This window comes from Cajanus cajan, chromosome 3 (assembly GCF_000230855.2).
Source record: "Cajanus cajan strain Asha chromosome 3, NIPB_CcT2T_4, whole genome shotgun sequence".
NCBI classification, from domain to species: Eukaryota; Viridiplantae; Streptophyta; class Magnoliopsida; order Fabales; family Fabaceae; genus Cajanus; species Cajanus cajan.
The window spans coordinates 71,902,760-71,924,407 of NC_138519.1; the positions used below are offsets into that span (position 1 = coordinate 71,902,760).

Here is a 21,648-nt window from a genome sequence, read left to right on the forward strand (position 1 = left end):
AATTTATATAAATAGATATTTTTAAATGTATAAATTATATTTTAGATTTATAATAAAAATTATATTGTAGCAAATTTTTTTATTGATAATTTATTTTAAAATATTAATATTTAATTCATAAATAGTTATGATAAATAAAAATTAAATTGAAAAAGAAGTTAATTCTTTTTATAAATTAATTAATTAAATTTTTTTTCTAAAAACGTAATATAATTATTTATATTTAATATTTAAAGATTGATTAATAATATAAAAAGAATTAATCTTTTTGGTATAAAAAAATCTAAAAATAAAAGAAAAATTAATTAATTCCTCATTATCCAATTTTTTTAAGGTTAGCACAATTTATTATCCACTTTACTAAATCTACAAAATAACTATTATTGATATATCTTTTCAATTCAACAAAACATATATACATTTTTCTTAGGCTTTTGGGTTTTCCTCTGAAACTTACAGATTCTCCCATGCCGTTCCTCCCTACATACCCATCAATCATTCCCTCTCTAAAATTTATCCTTTCACCTTCACAACCAGTCTCCGACCCCGTTTTCCTCTGAAATTCCGTTCCTTTGCCACCCCCAGATCCGTTTTGTCGTGTTCCACAGATGAAGAACCCGAGGAAGAAGAAGAGGCCAAAGCCCCAGAAGAAGATTGTGGAGAAAAAAGGGGTTGTTGTTGATAACGGAAACGAAGAAGAGAAGACAAAAGAGAGGGTTTTGGAGGCATTGGTGGAGGCTTTCGCCTTGTCCTCTGTGAAGGAAGCTTCCATAGCCTATGACATTGCAAGGGGCGATCCCAACAAGGCTTCGGAGATCCTAAGAAAGGGTTTTGTGGACAGATCCGAAGATTCTTTCTCGTGTTCTTCTTCTTCTTCGTGCAGTGGTGGTGGTTCCATGGGGTCGGAATTGGGGTCAAAGGGGGAGGGGGATTTGGGGTGCTTCAAAGGCGGGAGGCAGAAGAAGAAGGTGGTGGCTTCAACTGGCACTGTTTCAACGGTTTTGGGGAAGGAGTATGTGAGGAGGGACAACGTGAGGGACAAGGGGTTTAGTGGTAATGGAGGAGTTTTTGACATGGAGGAGGCAGAGCAGTTCCTCTGCTCTATGCTGGGGAATGATTGTGATCTTAACTTGGCTATTGTTAGAGATGTTTTTTGTGAGTAATTGACTCTCTCTCTCTCTCTCTCTTTTTCAATTTTATATTTTGTATGTTGAAACTTGATCAGGATAGATGCAGGATTTGTCTTTGGACAAAACTTATGTGCAGTTTCATAGACGTTTCTGGTACTTTTTTTTGTTGTCAGAATTGAAATTTTACCTTGGTAATTTATGTTATAGAATTTTAATTAAATGTCAATAGAGATTACCAGGTGATTTGATCTTAGTTTTAGACTTTTTGTCTTTGCTTGTGCATTAAAGCAAGCTAAAATTGTATACTTGTTTTTATGAGATTTTGAATTATGAAATTTTGTTTAGGAGATAAGCTTCTTTTGGTTTATTATTTATTTCTTGACGTTGGAATCTGTGTTTGCATGCAGGTCAGTGTGGATATGATATTGAAAAGGTATGATGACAATATGAGATTGTACTTCACTTATGTCCTTAACTCTTGATGTTAGTGTACTGTTTTTAATTTTGCACTTGTTACTTTTAGTTAATTGTTGTCTGTGTACTCAAAAAAGTTTATTGTCGTTTGTTTGTGCTCTTTTTGTTGGTTTTGTTGTGGTGCATATTTTTAGAGCAGGATGGTTTTGTTGTGGTGCATAACTGCATATGTTTAGAGCAGGATGGTTCTCCCCTGTTCGTCTTTTGTTTGTGTTTTGTGGGGTCTATGTATGGAATTTACAGGTTGATTGGAGATCACTTTTGAGTTGAAGTTGATATATTAGTTTTGGTTTCATCTCATCCCCTCTCTGTTTTATATTCTTATTTTCTCACAAGTCTTCTTTAATACAAAAATCTTGGCATGATGTCCTAACTGAATATGAATTGGGAGACAATATTTTGGTGCTAATTTTTCCTTTTTATGGAACTTTCATTAATGAAGCAGCAATTTTTCTTCTTACCTAACTGCTTCATGCGGCCCCACCTAAATGCTACTGTTGAATCTTACTATTCTACACGTCTGTTTATTAACAGTGAGGTCAAAAATGCCTTTTCTTTTAAATGTTGATTTGTTGTCAATTCTTAATTTAATGATTCTTTGTCCCAAGTCTTTTGGCTTTCAATTAGACGTAATATATACTTCATATCTGAACTAAATAGAATTTGGGAAACCGGAAACAGAATAAAAACGGAGCAATATTTTGGTAAATATAATTTTTTTTTCTTCCTTATTTGGTATGCACAGACTTCAAAATGTTAGTCATGTCGTGTCAAAATGTTAGTCCTCATTTATTATTAGCACAGACTCTAATTTCTGTACCAATACTGCAATAATTAGATAAATTTTAGCATTTTATTATGTACTTATAATGACTCATACTTTCTCTAGTAGTTTAAAATTTTCCTTTTATATTTTTACATGTTGTGTCATAGCCTTATTGTTTCCAATGATTTTTAAAATTTATGATACGAGTCCCTTGGTCATGTCGTATCATGTTTGCTTATTGTGTTGTATCTGTATTTCTTAAGTTTGTATGTGATTAAAAGCTAACTGTTAAGGGGCGAGAACCAAGCTCTTAAACTATTCACTTGGCATCCCATACTGCTTGATGTGAGACTTAGGCACCCTATAGTACCCAAGTCCCTATTCGTATCCCACTGCTATTTTGTTTGAGTTTGTGGCTATTATGTGTGGATATTCTAGCTTTACTTCGTTTTAATTCCATGGACATTTTGTGCAAATGGATAGTAGTGGTGTTGCCGGATCTTGTTTTACATGTCTACAGGAGTTTTAAGGAGCTACACTAATCAAATAAAGTTATGCTAGTTTTGTAATATGATTAGCTGTAAATATGATTTTCCAGGCCTCAGATGTATTGCTTGATTTAGCTGCATCCACTATTGAGAAATCCGGTACTGGTAGACATCCTAACTACAGAGTAGACAACATAGATGATGAGAGATTCCTTGTTGACCCCAATGACAATGTAAGTGGCAGGATAGAATTTTGTTTACCATTCGTTTCAAATTTGTAGTTGTTTTGATCTTTGAACTGGTCATGTGTTCTCTTCCAAAAAGTTCGGTAATGTGCTTAAGCTACTGCAGTTGTATCATATAGCTTTTTATATTATTTGTCTATTCACCTCTACAGTGTTGCAAAACTGTCGATTTTGGAGGTGTGTTCTTGCTGTACATAGTATTAATTGCCAAATTTTTGTCACAGTTGATAGATAGGAGATCAGAGAGCACGTCTCTTTCATCAGATGGTGATCTTTCTGATAATCTATGGCCTGTCGGATCTTTTGGCAGGTAAATTATATCGATGTATTTATCATGCTGCCAGTTCGTGCTAGAGTCAATAAATTATAACCTTTTCTTCTCATTTATCTCTTATGATGCACCTCCTTCCAAAAAAAAGGAAATGACTATTGTAAATAATCTTTCGCTGATCTAAACATCTTTCGGTGATCTAATCTGTTTTGTCATATCATGATATTTAGCTGCTAAAGTAACCTGGTAATAAAATTATTGAAGGTTAAAATTTTAGTTGGCAGTAATCTTTACATGTGCATTTGTATTCTTCATGTTTCTAAGTGACTGAATATGATACAACTATTCAGGGTACAATCATTTGGTTGAAATCCTGTTATTAGGGTTGTAATTATCCTTAGCAAGCCAAACATTATCATTCTCAACTCCTTGTATTGAATTGTGGTAAATACAATCACGTACCTGTGCCATAATCTTAGCACAATCCCTGGAGGCTGAGATATACCCTTGAAACAAAAAATACACAAGCCTCTTTTGTACAGATTGAATTAATAATATAAGATTGCGTTAATGGTGAGGGGCATGGGTAGTTTCCTTGTTGTAGGTTCAAAGCTCAACACAATTATTATACCAAAATAAATAAGAACTAGTATTTTAGCTTGTACATTGCATAGGTTAAATGTTTATTATATATGACTAAAATTTATAATAAATTATGTATACAAATAAATACTATGTTTGAATATATAAATTGTATTTAAAATTTGTATAAATAGATAATTTCAAACACAAATTATATTTTAAATTTATGATAAATAATTTATATTGTATCACAATATTTTTTTTATTTATCGATAATTTATTTTAAAATTTTAAAATTTGATTATAAATAATTATAATAAATAAAAATCAAATTAGATAAAAAGTTAAAAGAAACCCTAAAAAACCTCTTGTCGAAAAAAAGTCTCTAAAAACATTCTCGCACATGAAGGATGTTAATGTTTAATTTATAGGGGTTGATAATAGAACTTGTTATTTTTTAATTTTGGTTGCCTGTTTCTTCGATATCCTCCTATTGTAGTATTTGCTTTTAGTTTATGTTTACACCTAGCATCTGAATCCCAATGTCCACTTAATCAATGTTCTTGGTATTTGTAACCTAACTCCACCAGATTAGTTGTTTCTTGGTTTTAGGAAATATGTGGAGGTCCTCTCTAGTTCTAAAGCTGATTCTGCTGTTAGCTCAGGATATACAAAGTCTGATATTCCTCAGAAGGCTTCTGATATTCCTCAGAAGGTGTTGGAGTCTTTGTTTAACATTCCCAAAAGCACTGAACATGGCAAAGATACCATGAATTGGAGAAATGTAGTAAAGCAAATTCAGTCTTTGGGACCTAGGTTCAATCCTTCTCAACATGTTGCAGAATCTCAGCAATGTACTTATGGTACATAATGGCAATTTTTGAAATACTTTTACTTGCATCTATTTGCATATTGCATGTCTTGAATAGTAATCGTTGGTTAGTGCCTTTGTGAATATGATGCATGCTCATTTCTCATTCTGTTTTACTTTTTATCATTGATTTGAAATGGGACTTTGTCATTGGTCTTACGTAGCATGCTGGCTTGCAATTCACTCACTTTAAGGCTTAAAGAAGTTCATATGGTTGAGTTACTTGTCCATATGGTGTGGCCAGGTGGCTTGGGGGCCTGCCATCCTGAGCAAACTGAGTCGGGGCAAGGAGGATACATCGAGTGTTTTTGGCTAGATTACCTCTGCTACAGTACATTGGTAGAATTTGCTAGAAAAGGTTGGATCTGACTGAAAAAGTCTGGATCTTGTTGAATATGGCCAGAAAAATGTTTTTGAGTTTGATTTGCTTGGTCTCTGAGTTTGATTAGTAAGAGCAACACAATTCAAGCAATGCTTGTGCTGTCTCGTTTTCAATGGTTTTCTTTAGAAAAAATTAGGAATTGGTATAGAGTAAAATATGAAATAAATTTATTCATAAAAAATGTAAAATGCTAAACAAATTGGAGGAAAAATTGGGTCAGTGATATATTATTGGTAAATGGGAAAGAGATCAAAGCATCAAATTAGGAAATAAGTAAAAGTATTTAATGTTATATTTCTAAGAAAGTACTATAAGTTCTGTTAAAATTAACTAATTATCAGAGTATGTGTTTACACTGTCCTGACAACCTGTACTAGTTGAAAGCACTACTCCTTGGCGTTGGTGGCCTATTCAATTTTCTTATTCTTAAAAAAAATGAGGAATGGAGAATTTCAAAGCTATTCAACCATGAATTTCATTTACTCCAAAGTCATCAATCTTATCATGTATTTAGTTGTTTATATATATTTTTTATTTTTGTATGATTCAATTTGATTATTTCCTTGAGGCTATCGAATTTGAACCATGACGGTTCATTTACTTATTTTGCTTACCTCATTTGTAGCTAAAGGAGATGAATATCATGTGTTTAGGGAAGACTCACAGCAGCATTACGATTCAATGAAATCTTATTATAAGAAAGTAAATTCAGTTCACATTTGGCCTTTTCCTGGGATTGTTTCAATTTGTGTTCTTTAAGTCGGTTTGCTATGTAGTTCAAGTATCAGTTGAGAACATACATGGGTGACATTATTTTGCAGGCTGCAACAGCGTATACCAAAGGGGATCGAGCTTATGCTGCGTATCTTTCTGAACAGGTTCGTTCTTCTTTGAAAAGAACGATGGGATTTTGAGTGAAAAACAAGACACTTATTTTGTACCAATCATCAATTTTGGTGTAATTTTATCTTTTACGTTATAGCAAGCAAATTGTATTGAGACACCCCCCCCCTAAATATTGGTCTATCTTGGCAGGAAGGTTTTGTCTGAATTTTTTCCTATGTTTTCTCCTTTTCTCTCTATATTTTTCTCTCTCTCTTTTTTTTTTTAATCCCCTTTTATATGTTAAAGTATATGATAAGATCGGGTTATGATCCAAATACAACCGTGTCTAGTCTATTCCTTTTCAAGGTCTATTGGTTGGAAACTGACTACTTTTATTTTGTGGTGGTTTACATGTACACTACCTGTATTTTGTCAGATCCTTTAGTATGTGCCACCTTGTTATATAATGCTAACTATTTCTCTGTTTGATTAGGGAAAAGAACAAACTAAATTAGCTCAGAAAGCTGACACTAGGGCCAGCCATGATATTTTTGTAGCTAGGTTGGTGCATTAAGTCCAAAGCCAGATAACTTCCTTTTTCACATTTTCTTCCTATTGTGTATTAAGCTATTGTTAGTGATATATGCAGAAACAAGGGCATAGAAAATGTGATAACCATTGATTTACATGGGCAGCACGTGAAACAAGCAATGAGAATGCTGAAACTTCACCTTCTGTTTGGATCATATGTTCCCTGTAAGCATTTTCTGAGGATCTAGGTTCTCACATTATCTCATGACATTAGACTAAAATAGAATTGCATTATTGAATTGCAATTGCAATTGCATTTGCTTTTGCATTTTATTTGCTTACTTTTTCCCATTGCATTCAGCTGTCCAGACACTAAGGGTTATTACAGGATGTGGATCACATGGTGTTGGAATGTCTAAGCTGAAACAATCAGTATGGTTTAATCCACCCTCTTCTATCCTATCTTTTATGTTTTGATATGTAGTGAAACATAGTGTTCAATGAATATACATGTTGGCTTATATTTTGGAACTTGGTTGCTACAAGGAAATTGACTTATTTTTTCTTGTTTAAATCCTACCAAAACTATTTCTAAATGGCGGTGTCTTGTCATTTGCTTAACACAGATTATAAGCCTTTTAGATAGAGAAGCAATTGAATGGACTGAAGAGAACCGGGGAACTGTGTTGATTAAACTCAACGGATGCAGAGAGTATAGCTTTGTGGAAAACAGTGACAGTGATAGTAATGATTAAGCATGTTGCACGAGCCAAGTGCATCATTTTGTTGTACAATATTTAGATGAGTAGCCTGGCTATAAATAAATAAATTAGAGACGTGACATTGACATGTACATTATTATTTGTTAGCCAAGCTAGATCTTGGGTCTATCATATCATGTAGAACCTGTAGCTCTATTGAGTCTGGTCGTACGAGTCAGAATTAAATTTCCAGAGTAGGCTAATGACCCAAAGGTGTACATACATGAATATGTAAAGATATTTAAATTTTAAAGTCCTAGCCCAAATTTTAAGATGGTATGAAAGTTTATTTTAATGGTTGTTTGGTCAATTGCGTCCCTTGTTATTGAGCCATTTTGGATTACTTGCGTATGTTTAATTCTGCAAGCTTTACGTCTGAGTTAAATTCAAACTCGTTTTAAGAAATAGGCCCAATGCTTTTGGTTCTCAATTCTATTACATTGAATGATCAATAACCTTCCACTAGGATGTTTCTTGTCATTCCTCTCCATCTCTCCCTTAGTTCCATGATTCATTTGCGAAGCTTCTACGATATTGCTTTGATTTAAAAAATTCAGTTTATAAAGCTAAAAATTAAAAAGGTCTAGAATTGCTCTGGCTTAAATTTGACGTGGGTATTGCATCTTTTCTTCCTGAATTAACGTGATGCACCCGTTTTAACAGATGGCTACCGGTCAGTATCTCTATATAGATTTGTATTCAATTCATTTGTGTCAGTTCTAGATGAGAATTTATTTATTATTTATTAATTATTATCAACACATAAATTCATGTCATATAAGTCGATATATCATCTGACCATTATAGTCCCTCCCCTTTTTTTATTGGTTATGCATAAGAATTAAGAAAATGATTGATGTTTTAATTTTTTAAAGTATTTATTACCTATTTTACTGCTATATCTTTTGGGTGGTTAGAGGAGAAATAGGTACATTAGAAAATGAATAGACACATTGTTCAGTAAACATACATTAATTATCAAAAGTAAAAATAAACAACCTTCCTCTTGCATATATATATAATTTTTTTAAAATGAAGCTAAAAATATTCTAACTTACCATAACCATGTCCATTAACAACCTTCCTCTTGCATGTTTTCATTTGTGAAGCTTTTTATGATCCATTCAGCTTGCGAGTCCATTACGCTCCATTGTTTTCACTTATCTATTATTAGTGTTAATGTTGATAATTATATTATATGAACACTAAGGAAAAATAAGACACTCCGTATCTCTCAATTTTTTTTTTTTAAATAAAACAATATAAAGTAAAAAAAAAAAAAAATTTACTTGAAAGTTGTAAGAAGTGGAAAGTTTACGGTGAAATTGAAAGAGAAAAATCATAAAGATAAATTAGTACAGAAAATGTGTATACCCAAAAAGAATATATATATATATATATATATATATATATATATATATATATATATATATATACGAGGGGCTATAATTACACTGGTGTAACTTTTACTAAGTGTTACACTACTCAATAACTTTATATTAAATGTGAATTTTGTAAGTCCAACCATTAGATTGAAAGTTCATATTACTTTATATGTGTATATCAAATTTTGTTAAAATTGAACAACAATTTAAAGGTGATCAAAGTGTTCATATTTTAGTATATTTTGAAATGAATATATTACATCAATTTTGTTTTATAAAAATGAAGTATTAAATTATCTTGGATTAATATAAAATTTTGTATATATGATCTAAGTGATACGAACTTTCAATTTAGTGGTTGAATTTACAAATTTCGCATTTAATATAAAGTTATTGAGAGGTGTAATACTTAGTAAAAGTTACACCGATATTATTATAACTCTATATATATACATATTTCGGTAAATAAGAGTATTTCTTAGCTGAAAATTAAAGAGTAATCTTTTAAAATATTAAAATCTATTAAAGAGGTTGAACTCTCCCAATAAATTCATATAAGAGAATATCCTTTTTATTATTAATATAGATAAAACCTAATTCTTTGGAACTTTGGTGTATTTTAAAATTGTGACTTAACCCATCTTCACGTGATTCGATGAAGAAAAAAAAAAGTGTTGTACAAAACGAATTTATTTTACAATTATCATTTCTCTTATTATGATTTGTTTGACAATAGTAATGTATTAAGACTATTATGTTAATATCTACTTCATCCAATTCAAATATAAGCAAAATAAAAATGTATGTTCTAAAATATAAATGAATCAAACTAATTTTATGCATATTTAATGATAATATCTCCAAGATGTCTTTTATTTAATCAAGATTTTATTTTCAATGAATTTTTTTAAATATGATTTCTCATGAAGGTTAATTTAAGAAAAAAAATATTTTAATTAAGATATGAAATTAAATGATGCCGATTAACTTTCATATTAAGCATAAATTTAGTTGTTTTTTATTGATTAAATTACATTTTTAGTCTCAGTTTTTTTTAATTTGTATTTTAGTTTGTAATTTTAAAATAGACATTTAGTCACCCTATTTTTAAAAATATAAAATTCTAGTCTTACCATCAATTTGATATAATATTAATGATATGATATTTAATAATATGACATATAAGAATAAAAATTTAAAAAATAACTTATAAATTTTTTTTATTTATATTTATTTTAATAAATAATTGATATTTATTTTATTAATAAATTTCATTTGTATGATTTATTTTAATTTTTTTTATTTTCAAATATTATGTCACCGCTATATATTACATAATTTAATTATAAGTAAATATTGAGATTTAATAATTAATAGATGTTAATTTGACAAGTGAGCTTAAATTCTATATTTTTAAAATTAGAATGATTAAATATTTTTATTTAAAAACTAAGAAGACAAAAATTACAAATGAATGAAAATAGAAAAATAAAAAAATACAATTCATCCTTGTTTATATTTGAATTTGAAAAGAGCACGTCTTTTATAACTTAAGAATATGTCATTTATAAATTTTCTTAATATTATTTTTTAAATTTAATAAACTCTTTCAGTTCTGGAAGTTTAGGATTTAAAATCTAAAATTCGAGTTGATAAATGCATTGTAATTGGATGTACAATTATTACAATTCAAGAAATTTGCAATGTTTGAAAATTGCATTATTGATTTAAATCTCCTTTTTTAAAATATTATGTTTAGATAAATCAATTTATACTTTTCGTAACTTTAAAAAAATGTGGACAAAATAATTTGATTTTCACCGTATACACATTGTATTTTTGAAATATGTTTTAAGGATGTTCAGTGGTTATATAAAATTTTGTATTAGCGTACAAAAACCACATTAAACATCACAAGGAAAAAAATTCTAACACTCTTGAACACTTTCTTTTTGTTAAAATTTATTAAAAAGTACAAAATTATAATTAAAGTCTATTAAATAGAATGTGAAACTAAGATTTTTATAATTTTTTAATAAATTTCACCCAATAAAAAAGTAAAATTGTTCAAAAGAGAATGTTTTAAAAAATAATTTTAGAATATAAATACGTAGTATCATGCTATGCACGAACCTAGCTATAAAATATTTTTTTTATACAAAATTAAGACCAATTCAAACTAAATTTGCCAGCCATTTCCAGTAGTTATAAACAACAACTTTTTGTTCCACCAATTTTTAGGACTAAAACAATTGATCCAATTCAGATAGTATCACTATTCTCACGTTTAATAAAATCGTGGAAAAAGTTTCATCTTAATGCTAAAATTATACATGAATAATTACTTGAATCCAATTTTAACCATCCACTATAACTGCAGAACATAAGTCGATTTTGTGTCCATTTTTTTTCCTAGTTCAACATACTTCCACATTAAGGGCTATGATTTATCTTTGACAGACATGTTCACTAGGATTTTCCTCTACAAATTTCATGTTCACAAATGCCATTTTTCGTTTATAATTAAGGGGGAAACTCCATCTACTGGGGGTATCACAAACATACAACTAACCATTAACCTATTAGCAGATGCTTATAAAAGATAATTAGTCTCGTAGAGGGAATTGAAATGAAAACTGGGAACACCTTCAACAGGTCCAAGTTGAGAATTGAGAAGTGCATTTATAGAGGGAGTTCACCACTGTCAGCAATCACAACCTTGCTCTTGGGAGTACCACTTTGCCTTCCCTCAGCTTCAATCTTGTAAACAACATCCATACCGGAAAGAACTTTACCAAAAACAACATGCCTTCCATCCAACCTATCATAGATATATATTAAGTCATTAATAATTAGTAGTTTCTTAATGCATGACAATAACTTATGACAAATGAAATACCAAAGAAACTCTTTCATATATCTTAAGTCACACTATACATTCTGCATAAAAGATTACCAGAAATAAAGACCTTCACAAAAGTATTAAGCACTACGAATATTAAGTTATTGATGTAGATTTAGTTACCAGTTAGTTGTCACAGTTGTAATGAAAAATTGTGAACCATTGGTATCAGGACCAGCGTTTGCCATTGATAGAAGTCCTGTTCACACCAAAATAGAAAAAAAAATTTAATCCCATCATAGGTTCATTTGAATTTATGTTCATCACACAACTATAAGTGTATAACTATAAAAGGAGAAAATAGAAGAATATTACCTGGTCCAGTATGCTTTATCTTGAAGTTCTCATCAGCAAACTTCTCTCCGTAAATTGATTCTCCACCCATTCCATTGCCATGCGTAAAATCACCTCCTTGGATCATAAAGCTAGGAATAATTCTATGGAATGAGCTACCTTTGTAATGAAGAGGCTTTCCGCTTTTACCAGTTCCCTTTTCGCCTAATAATATGGACAAAACAAGAATAAAAATGTAAAATTAAGTAGATAATATATTTTAATTTGTAAGATGAAAATAATCACCTTATAAACTCAAACAGTGATATCATTATCTAATGTTATTAAACAAGGGAGGAGGGAATGTTATTAGACTCAAACATCTGTCCTTGTTTGGGTGAATCTATTTATTTACTTATTTCAGCAACACAGCTGAAGATGAAACCCAACAAATGGATTGAAACAAATCCTCTGCTTATATGATAAAAACAATACATAGAAGCAGCAGAAACAAGCTAACCTGTGCAAAGAGCTCGGAAGTTTTCTGCAGAAAGAGAAATAAAAACAAGGCTTCAGTTAATGTTAACAATGGTAATCGATTAGAATTGAAATGCAGAGAATCTGGAAATCGTACCTGCAGTTTTTGGAACTGTCTTCCCAAAAAGACCGATCACAATACGACCTGGAAAATCAGTTATCACAGCATAAATACCAAAGGTCAAATTTTGATACTCAAAATTCTGGGGGAAAGGAATAATGAAACACCAACTTATTTATCAACTATAGTAGATGTGAAATGTGACACCGGTGAATTACTGAATTTTACTTGTAATGTTAGTTGCAATTCTGGGGTGGGTTTTAACTAGCCACCATCCCCAGCCTGAGGGTTAACTTAAAGCTTTACCATGAGGATACTGGATCAAGGAAAAAAGGGAAAACTATACCTCTAACTGTCTAACAAAATGAAAATGTTGCTCACCAATCAATTCCCAAGCAGAGATAAGTTCTCCCTAGACTCTTACTCTTCCTACCAATTTTACATATAGAGGGAAATAGGGAATTCTGATAATTTAGGATTGCTATAAGGATTCATTAATAAGAAAAGAATCTACACACTCACACGCACACTACCAGTTCCTCTCACATCTCCACAAAATCCAAAACCACTTCCACTAAATGAATATCAAACTTATTTAACCAATACTTTACCTATTTTGAATCATTATCCCTTCCATTATAGGTTAGATAGTATTTCTTTAAAATAAGTTAAATATTTGGTCACGGGAATTGATTTGTGTGAAAGTTTGTGTGCACCATTACTCAATTAGAATATTAGAAGCTTACTCTAAGCAGAAATAAGCTCACTCAATCATCCATCACCTAACTTCAAAGTTAGAATCGTATAAAGGAAAGCAAAACAAGGACACAATCACACAACACAACGACTGAATAAAAGGCATAACGAGGAATTAAATAAGTTCAAAGACCTGCAGCTTTTCCATCAATCTCAACATCAAAGTAAACCTTGTTAGTCACCTCCTTCAAATCCTCCGACGATTTCTTCGCCTGTAAAACCAGACATTGCCGACAAAATTGAATAAAATTAAAAATTAAAAATTAAAATTTTTACCACACCCAATTGCAACTCAAATAAATTCTATAACATGGATTTTTTTTAAAAAAAATAAAGATATAACAGATTTTTCCTCTGATAAAATAGAAAAATGAATCTCGATCTCAAGCTCAATTGTTGCACCCATTCCCTCGATCCCAGAGAGATCGGAGCAAATCTAAAATTTGAATAGGGAAACTGAGACCTGGATGAGAGCCAGGGTTCCGAAGAGGAGCAGTGTACAGAGCAGCAACGACGTCGTTTTGGCCATCTCCTGCTTGGTTCTCTCTATGATCTCAGTTTCGCCGCTACAACTACGACACTGTGTGTGTGTTGGGATTGTCGTTTTATATGAGAAGTCTCGGTTTGGCGTTTGTCATCTGAACCAATGGACATTTGACACGTAAGCACTTCTTTCAAATGGTTTGATCCAATTTGTTGATTACTTACATGGGCCTTCACGAATCACACTAAAGCCTCTTCCCGTTTTGGGCCATTAATGCTGTTTCCAGTAACAAATTCTTCTCTTAATATAGACCGATGGAATGTGTAGCATACTGCATACTATTTATAATCTATAATTCTGAAGGAAAAAAAAAAATCTATAATCTATAATTCTATAATTTTTATAATCTATGACCAATACTTTTACACTAATAATAATAAAATAGATAATATCTCTTTTTGGTCAACATTTTACTAAATTGATCTTATAACTGCCTCTTTCATTTTTTTTTATTTAGTTTATTTTTTGTCTTCTATCTATTTCACGTGAACTTTTCACACTCTTTTAATCTTTATCGTGTTCATTGTATTCATCACGCTCGCCGAATGAGACCTTGCTTCGTTAGATAAGAACCCAATACTGGTATTTGGGTCTACAAACTATGAAGATTTGTTGGGTGAAGTTCTTCTAGCTCATCAAGAATGCCATTTTGTCCCAAACCCAAAAATCATCGATAATAATTCTTTCTACATTTTAGTATTTAATCACTAATATTTATTTTAGAGTATTTTGGTATTTATTTTTAGGAGGATAGAGTAGTATTTATTTATTTACTAACAACAAATACTTTTTTTTTGAAGAGCTGAGCCTTAGCTCAATTCATTAACAAAAAGAGAGAAGATACAATTTGGGATGTATGCAAAATCCTTAAGATTAGCATAACATTTGGGGGCCTTTGCAAGGTTGGAAGCCACCAAATTAGCTGATCTATGAGTGAAACTTACATTAAAGTTGGCATAAGAACTTATCTTATTTCTACAATGGTTCATAATGTCACTAAATTCAGTTCTATCCTTCAGGTTGGGATGAAGGAGAAAATTTTCAATTCTGCTACTACTGGACTCGAAGAGGATGGGCGAATATTGATTTTCCGAAGCCAAAATGATGGTTTGCATGAGAGCAATAGCATCTCTAATACTGGCAGGAGGAAGACCAGGGATCTTGAGGGTACGTGCACCCACAAAGGAACCCAAGCTGTCTCTAATGCAGAGACCGATTCCAAATGTATTCTCATCAGGGTTAGGGAATGTAGCAAAATTGCACTTGTATGAACCATGGGGTGGGGGAGACCATTGGGTAGTCGGGGTGGGACCAGGAATACCTCTAGCATCAAGAGGCCGCTGGTTAGCCAAAGTCCAATTTTGTCTGGAGTTACGGGCACGGTGGACAACTTCCAATGTATTCCAAGGCATATCTTTCCATAAGAGATTATTCCTGCTAGTCCAGATACTCCACATCATCATGCAAAAGTCAGCCGCATCAGATTTGGACCAAAGATTAAGGATTTTGTTCACAAGATCAGAAGTACCATTAGCTTGATCAATGTTGGAGCTCATCTTATCCTTTAGGTTACTAGCCAACCAACAAATTCTCGCATCATAACATCCAAACAGCGCATGCCAAGAACTCTCGATACCAACATCACATCTTGGGCAACTGATGGGGCAGCTCACACCTTTCTTTTGAAGCTGGGCACGGGTAGGAAGGATATTTTTATAGACTCTCCATGTGTGATGTTTCACTTTCGCAGGAATAGGAAGACTCCAAATGATGTTCCAAGTTTTGTCGGGGTCCATAGTATTAGTTGGGAGGAGAGAGCTTGTTATGGCTTTATACGCAGACCTGACCGTGAAGCATCCATCATTGGACCATTTCCACACGTAAGAGTCATCTGTGCAGTGGCTGTAAACGGGAGTGGCTAGGATGTCTTTAGTTGTGGCTTCGTCAAAAATATGATGAATGATGTTGTGATTCCATTTGAGGGTATCGGAAGAGATGAGGTCACTAACGTGAAGGTGCTTGTACACGTCATTGGTGCAACTAGGAGATTTGATATAGGTTTGGTTGTGCAGGATCCAAGGCTCGTTCCAAATAGATATGCTTTTACCAGAACCGATTTTCCACCTAAGGCCATCATTGAGGAAGTGTTTAGCTTTCCAAAAGCTCTTCCAAGTGTAGCTAGGATTGTGACCTAAGTTTGCTTCAAGAATACTCTTATCAGGGAAGTATTTAGCCTTCAACAGACGAATCACGAGAGCTTCGGGGTTAGTAAGAATGCACCATACTTGTTTACTTAGAAGCGCCATGTTAAAAGTGTCCAAATTCTTGAAGCCAAGTCCACCATCCTTGCGAGGGGTTGATAGATTGTTCCAGTTTAGCCAATTGATGCCTTTCTTGTTACTGCCATTTGAACTCCACCAAAAGGTGTTGACCATCTTCTCTAGAGAGTCGGTGACAGAGTGAGGGAGGAGAAATATGCTCATGGTGTAAGTTGGAAAAACTTGGAGGATGGATTTGACAAAGATTTCTTTGCCCGCTTTGGATATAGATTTGCTACTCCAAGAGTTAATTCTTTTCCAGATACGATCTTTAACAAATTTGAAAGCCTCTCTTTTGTTGCGCCCAATGAAAGAAGGGAGTCCCAGATATTTGTCTGGTGTGCTGTTTTCCTGAACTCCCAAAACATCTGTAATGGTGCTACGTAACTCAATAGGAGTATTTTTGCTGAAGACAACGTCTGATTTGTCCAAGTTGACCACGTGACCGGTGGCATTCTCAAAGCATTTAATGATATTAGAGACCGTCTGAGCTTCTTGGTGAGTGGCTTTGAAAAACAGATAAACGTCGTCAGCGAACATGAGGTGGGTGATCTTGGGAGCCTTGCGACAAATCTGGATGCCATGTAAGTCATTGGCCTCTTCAGCTTTTTTGATAAGACTAGTTAGGCCTTCCATGCCTATGATGAAAAGGTAGGGGGAGAGGGGGTCACCTTAACGGAGGCCCCGCTCAGGTGATTAACAACAAATACTTACTTCGTCTCGTCATGACTATAATTTTAACATTTGAAACATATTTCAAAATAAATGATATTCTTACTTTTTAATATAATAATAATTAATTTTTTTTTACTAATTTGTCCCTCTATAAATTATTCAACAAGCATAATTCTAAGTAATGTATTTATTTAAAGAGCAAGCTATTTTGATAAAATTATTATTAGGAAACATCCAAGTTTTATATCAATTAGAGATAATATAATTAAAAAGTATATATATACAATACAACTTTTGCCTTATAAGCCAATTTTGTAAAGTTGAGTTAGACTTTTTACCCACTTTCTTAAGATGGTATCAAAGATATCTAAATTTCGTATAAAAGGGTCATTTACCAAGTTCAATAGTGTTGGAAGTGAGGTGTATTGAAAAAAAATCGTGTCCCACCTATCCTAAATCATTAAAAGGGTCATTCATCATTTATTTACATACCAAATCCAATAGTGTTACACGTGAAGAAATATATTGAAAAAATTTTAAGTCTCACATTAACTAAAGATGATGCAATTAAATAACATAACAAAAAGAATATAATTAACAAGACAAGTCATAATAAATAAAACATAGTTATTTCCTTCAATCATTTATATAAAAAACAAATGTGTACACTTTTCTTTTATTCTAATTATAAGAAACAATTACCTATTTTAAGATGTATTGATTGTTAATTTCCTTTTATATGATTTTACAAGTAGACACATTTTTTTTAATCTGTTAACAATACAAATTACACTCATTGATAAAAAAAAGTTATATCTTAAATTAAGCATAGTGTCATTTAATTATATTAGTATTTAAATCAATCAATTTAAATGATATTTTTTAAAATAAAATTCAATTCCATGACATTATTATTATTAATGAAAATAAATTGTCTTAACTATTTTTTTTTGGTTTGGATAAATTATTTATTTATTTCTTATAAAAAGAAATAATATTTACACCATAACAAATTAATTTGATCTCACAACTTACTTTATTACATTTTCATTATTTATTTCATTTTTATTTTGTTATATTATCCATTTCTTTTTGCATTATCCCAAATAAATTAAATCAAACATGAACTAAGGCCCAATTATTTCGTAAAATATTCCTTAAAATAATAACACAGTGTGAGATAAAAAGGTAACGAGACAAATTTGGTCAGGCTTTTAGCTGCTGTAGTTAGAGGGTGGTGCCGTGAGAAATAACACGGTGCATGTTGTGCATAGTGTTGAATTTTTTACAGAAATATTATTTTTTTTAAAAAAAAATTACTTAATTAATCACTGTGCAGCTTTATTTACAGGGATAGAACCATTCACTGTTTAAGCTCAGAATTCGGTTCCCGGGGAACCGAATTCTGAGCATCAATATGTATTTTTTTTTGTTTTTTCAACTCAGAATTCGGTTCCCGGGGAACCGAATTCTGAGTTGCTTTTATATTGTTTTTTTCTTTTCGTGTTTGCAGGGGAGATGTGGGCTGACGTTGGAAGCGGAACGGCCCGTTCCGAAATCAGAACGGGCCGTTCTGCTTAAAGAAACAGAGTGGCATTTGTTAACGTGAAACGGGCCAAGAACGGGCCGTTCCGACGTTAAGAATTAACGTTGAAATAGATGTTGGAAGCGGCCCGTTTTAAACAAATTGTTGTGGTAATTTTTTTAACGTGGAACGGGCCGTTTTTGTTTTAGAACTGCCCGTTCCAAAATAGAAATTTACACATTTTTTTTACTCCTGGAACGGCTTCGGAACGGCCCGTTCCAGGAGCTGTTTTTACAAAGTTTTTTTTATTTGGAACGGGCCGTTCTGGTTTTGGAACGGCCCGTTCTGGTTTTGGAACGGCCCGTTCTAGGTAAACAGTAAAAACTTGCGTTTTTCTATAAATAGACCCTCTCCCCTTCATTTTTTTCACACGATTTCAGATTAGCTTATCTCCTTTATTCCTTCCGTGTACCCCTTTTGAATCAGTTTCTTAGAATCACGTTAATTTCCTTTAAACCTTTCATAAAATGGCTTCTTCAATCTACGTTATTGTTCATTCTGATGGTTCCATTAACCAATGTCCGAATGAAGGAATCACCTTCTCTTCTCCATCTGCAAAATTAGTTCGTATCAACAGAGGAATTACTCTAGAAAGGCTTCAAAGAGTCATCCACAGAAAGCTACATCGACAAGATTCTGAGAGGGTGGCTAGCATACATTTTCGGTACCCTATTAGACTTGGCCCAGGGGTTAGTAACTATACCTGTGTTGAGTTGACGGATGATGAAGACGTTGAGGCAGTTTTCAATGTTCACGATTCTAATCAACTTCAATCAGGTATTGAATTATATGCTACATTTACTACAGTTGAATCACATGCACCACAAGTTTCACCTTCACGTTCACCTTACGAAGTTTATCAAAGTTACCAGTACACTAACCCATCTGGCCCTTCTTATGATATCCCCTCTAACTACAACATTGAGTCATACACACAGCTTTTAAGTGGTCCAATCATGGACCTTAATCAAATACCTTCTCAGCCATTTGAGCAAGCTAGACCTTATGCTTCTCAACCCAATGTTGAAACCAACATTGAAGATGATGTTGTTGTTGGTCTCCCAACAGAAAATGTCTTTGATCCTTTTAGCGAGGACGAAGACGAAATTCTCTCTACACATGAACATGATGATGAAGAAACCCTCCCAATTCCAAATAATCCACCACTACAACCACAACCAGTAGCCATATACAACCCACCTCCACACTTTTTAGAGTTTCCCAATGAAATCCAACAAGACAGTGAGTATAGCCATTTGTTGGAGCGTGATATGGTTGTGTATCCACCTGGAACACTATTTGTTGGCCAACGCTTCCAAACAAAAGAACAAATGCAGGATGCCATAAATAGATTTCACATTGTCAACCATTGCACTTACAAGGTTAAAAACTCAAGCAGTAGTAGGCTTGTTATGGAATGCGTTCACCACGACTGTGCTTGGAGATGTCGTGGTATATTGCAAACCAGGGAACAACATTGGGAAATCATGATCCTTGAGGGCCCCCACACATGTGTTTCCCCACTTATCTCCCAAGATCATAATAAATTGGGATCACAAATGATTCCTCAAAGCATTGGTGAAATTATTGAGGTTGATCCATCGGCATCCATTTCAACCATCATAGCCCACATCAAGTCCACCATGGGTTATACAATTAGTTACAGAAAGGGATGGTTGGCCAAGCAACATGCCATTGAGAATATCTTTGGAAACTGGGAGGAGTCGTACAACAAATTACCAGGTATGTTGCAAGCAATGCAAATGTATATTCCAGGTTTTATTTGGAAATTAAATACGCAACCGGCTTACCAAGGTGAATTATTGGACGAGGGGAGTGTTATCTTCAAAAGGTTATTTTGGACCTTTAAACCATGCATTGATGGTTTTGCCTTCTGCAAACCAATTTTACAAGTGGATGGTACATTTTTATATGGGAGATATAAAGGTACACTATTGGTCGCAGTTGCGCAAGATGGTCGCAACAACATAATTCCTATTGCATTTGTTGTTGTTGAAGGTAAAACTAGCGATGCATGGTTTTTTTTTCTGAAGAACTTGAGGCGGTATGTAACACCGCAAGATGGGTTGTGCCTTATTTCTGATCGTCATGAAGCTATTCGAAGTGCATACTCAAGAAATGGAAGTGGCTGGACGGAAAACAATTCTGTTCATGTCTATTGTATTTGACATATTGCACAAAATTTCATGCGACGGTTCAAAAATGCAGCACTAAAGAAGGATGTCGTCAATATGGGTAAGTTTATCATTACTTTTTTTAAAGCATTTGATTATTACTTTTAATTATTTAATAATTTTATTATTTTGCAGCCTACGGGATGACTGAACCTAGATTCTTTTACTATTACAACATAGTAAGAGATACTAATGTCGAAGCAGCTCAATGGTTAGACAACATTCCTAGGGAAAAATGGACACTAGCATGGGACAATGGACGACGTTGGGGACACATGACAACAAACCTAGCTGAGTCAATTAATTCCATATTGAAGAAAACACGAAATTTGCCAATTTGTTCCATGGTAATGGCCACATACACTCGTTGCAACAAGTTTTTTGTTCAAAGAGGTACGGAAGTGGGCGCAATGATTAATGCAGGACATGTCTACTCGGAAATTGCAAATAAAACTATTCAAGATGCACAGTCTAAGGCAAATACTCATAGAGTTATCAGCTTTGACAAATCAAGCAGTAGATTTCTAGTGGAAGAAACACAACATTCGAGAGAAGTTCGACCAGCTGGGAGATTTGCGGTAAGGCTTGATGAATTGTGGTGTGATTGTGGCAAGTTCCAAAAAGTTCATATCCCTTGCTCACATGTGCTTGCTTCATGCTTACATGCACATCATGACTATGAAAGGTACATATCTCCCATATATACCTTACAACAAGTTGTAAAGGTATACGAAGGACAGTTTGGAGAGCTTCGACATGAAGATTATTGGCCTACTTACACTGGTCCAACTTTGTGGCCAAATCCAGAACTGAAGAGAACTTCGAAGGGTCGACCAAAGTCCACTAGGATTAGAACAGAGATGGATATTAGAGAACAACATACTCATGTCAAAAATTGTTCTTATTGTCACACTCCTGGTCACACTAGGAAGACATGTCCGAATATTAGTCATGGATGTAGTTCCCGCCACCAATGATCATTATTGTTGTAATCAGTTGTAATAAATTTATTTAGTTATGTAATATTAAAGTTAATTACTTTGTGTTAGTATCGGATAGTACGTTGTGTTTGTGTTAAAATCGTATATAGT

At 33.0% G+C, this 21,648-nt stretch overlaps 4 protein-coding genes across 7 annotated transcripts; 3 read left to right on the top strand and 1 right to left on the bottom strand.

Annotated features, from left to right (window-relative positions):
* The first annotated feature begins 402 nt into the window (after positions 1-402).
* LOC109819139 (smr (Small MutS Related) domain-containing protein) lies at positions 403-7,636 on the top strand. 4 transcript variants are annotated; one of them, XM_020384787.3, is made up of 12 exons: positions 403-1,155; positions 1,538-1,563; positions 2,969-3,091; positions 3,328-3,413; positions 4,569-4,819; positions 5,072-5,185; positions 5,835-5,911; positions 6,031-6,087; positions 6,528-6,595; positions 6,672-6,790; positions 6,927-6,997; positions 7,192-7,636. In XM_020384787.3, the coding sequence occupies exons 1-12, from the start codon at positions 609-611 to the stop codon at positions 7,318-7,320; spliced, it is 1,668 nt and encodes a 555-aa protein (XP_020240376.1). In that variant the 5' UTR covers positions 403-608; the 3' UTR covers positions 7,321-7,636. The 4 variants fall into 4 exon arrangements, with proteins under 4 accessions (XP_020240376.1, XP_020240448.1, XP_020240523.1 ...); XM_020384859.3 differs by having other exon boundaries at positions 404-1,155; positions 6,684-6,790; XM_020384934.3 differs by lacking the exon at positions 5,072-5,185 and having other exon boundaries at positions 404-1,155.
* A 3,521-nt stretch (positions 7,637-11,157) lies between these two features.
* On the bottom strand, positions 11,158-13,859 carry ROC7 (rotamase CYP 7). Its single transcript, XM_020355235.3, has 7 exons — positions 13,704-13,859; positions 13,374-13,452; positions 12,521-12,568; positions 12,407-12,430; positions 11,929-12,111; positions 11,737-11,812; positions 11,158-11,532 (listed from the first exon to the last, which is right to left on the bottom strand). Exons 1-7 carry the CDS (start codon positions 13,767-13,769, stop codon positions 11,394-11,396), a joined length of 615 nt encoding a protein of 204 aa, XP_020210824.1. The 5' UTR covers positions 13,770-13,859; the 3' UTR covers positions 11,158-11,393.
* Positions 13,860-18,829: 4,970 nt separating this feature from the next.
* Positions 18,830-20,551, top strand: LOC145956450 (uncharacterized). Its single transcript, XM_083072049.1, has one exon. It carries the CDS (start codon positions 18,830-18,832, stop codon positions 20,549-20,551), a length of 1,722 nt encoding a protein of 573 aa, XP_082928175.1.
* A 149-nt stretch (positions 20,552-20,700) lies between these two features.
* Positions 20,701-21,404, top strand: LOC145956451 (uncharacterized). The gene is made up of 2 exons (XM_083072050.1): positions 20,701-21,242; positions 21,365-21,404. The coding sequence occupies exons 1-2, from the start codon at positions 20,701-20,703 to the stop codon at positions 21,402-21,404; spliced, it is 582 nt and encodes a 193-aa protein (XP_082928176.1).
* Positions 21,405-21,648: the final 244 nt, after the last annotated feature.

What these genes read in the sequence shown, in the direction of transcription:
- LOC145956450 (XM_083072049.1), top strand. Translation starts at nt 18,830, where the DNA reads ATGGCTTCTTCAATCTACGTTATTGTTCATTCTGATGGTTCCATTAAC.
- LOC109819139 (XM_020384787.3), top strand. Translation starts at nt 609, where the DNA reads ATGAAGAACCCGAGGAAGAAGAAGAGGCCAAAGCCCCAGAAGAAGATT. An exon ending in GTGGATATGATATTGAAAAG is followed by an intron (nt 1,564 to 2,968) that starts GTATGATGACAA and finishes ATGATTTTCCAG; the next exon opens with GCCTCAGATGTATTGCTTGA. An exon ending in CTGCGTATCTTTCTGAACAG is followed by an intron (nt 6,088 to 6,527) that starts GTTCGTTCTTCT and finishes CTGTTTGATTAG; the next exon opens with GGAAAAGAACAAACTAAATT.
- LOC145956451 (XM_083072050.1), top strand. Translation starts at nt 20,701, where the DNA reads ATGACTGAACCTAGATTCTTTTACTATTACAACATAGTAAGAGATACT. An exon ending in GCACATCATGACTATGAAAG is followed by an intron (nt 21,243 to 21,364) that starts GTACATATCTCC and finishes GGCCAAATCCAG; the next exon opens with AACTGAAGAGAACTTCGAAG.
- ROC7 (XM_020355235.3), bottom strand. Translation starts at nt 13,769, where the DNA reads ATGGCCAAAACGACGTCGTTGCTGCTCTGTACACTGCTCCTCTTCGGA. An exon ending in GATTGATGGAAAAGCTGCAG is followed by an intron (nt 12,569 to 13,373) that starts GTCTTTGAACTT and finishes CTGATTTTCCAG; the next exon opens with GTCGTATTGTGATCGGTCTT. An exon ending in CTTCCGAGCTCTTTGCACAG is followed by an intron (nt 12,112 to 12,406) that starts GTTAGCTTGTTT and finishes CCATATTATTAG; the next exon opens with GCGAAAAGGGAACTGGTAAA.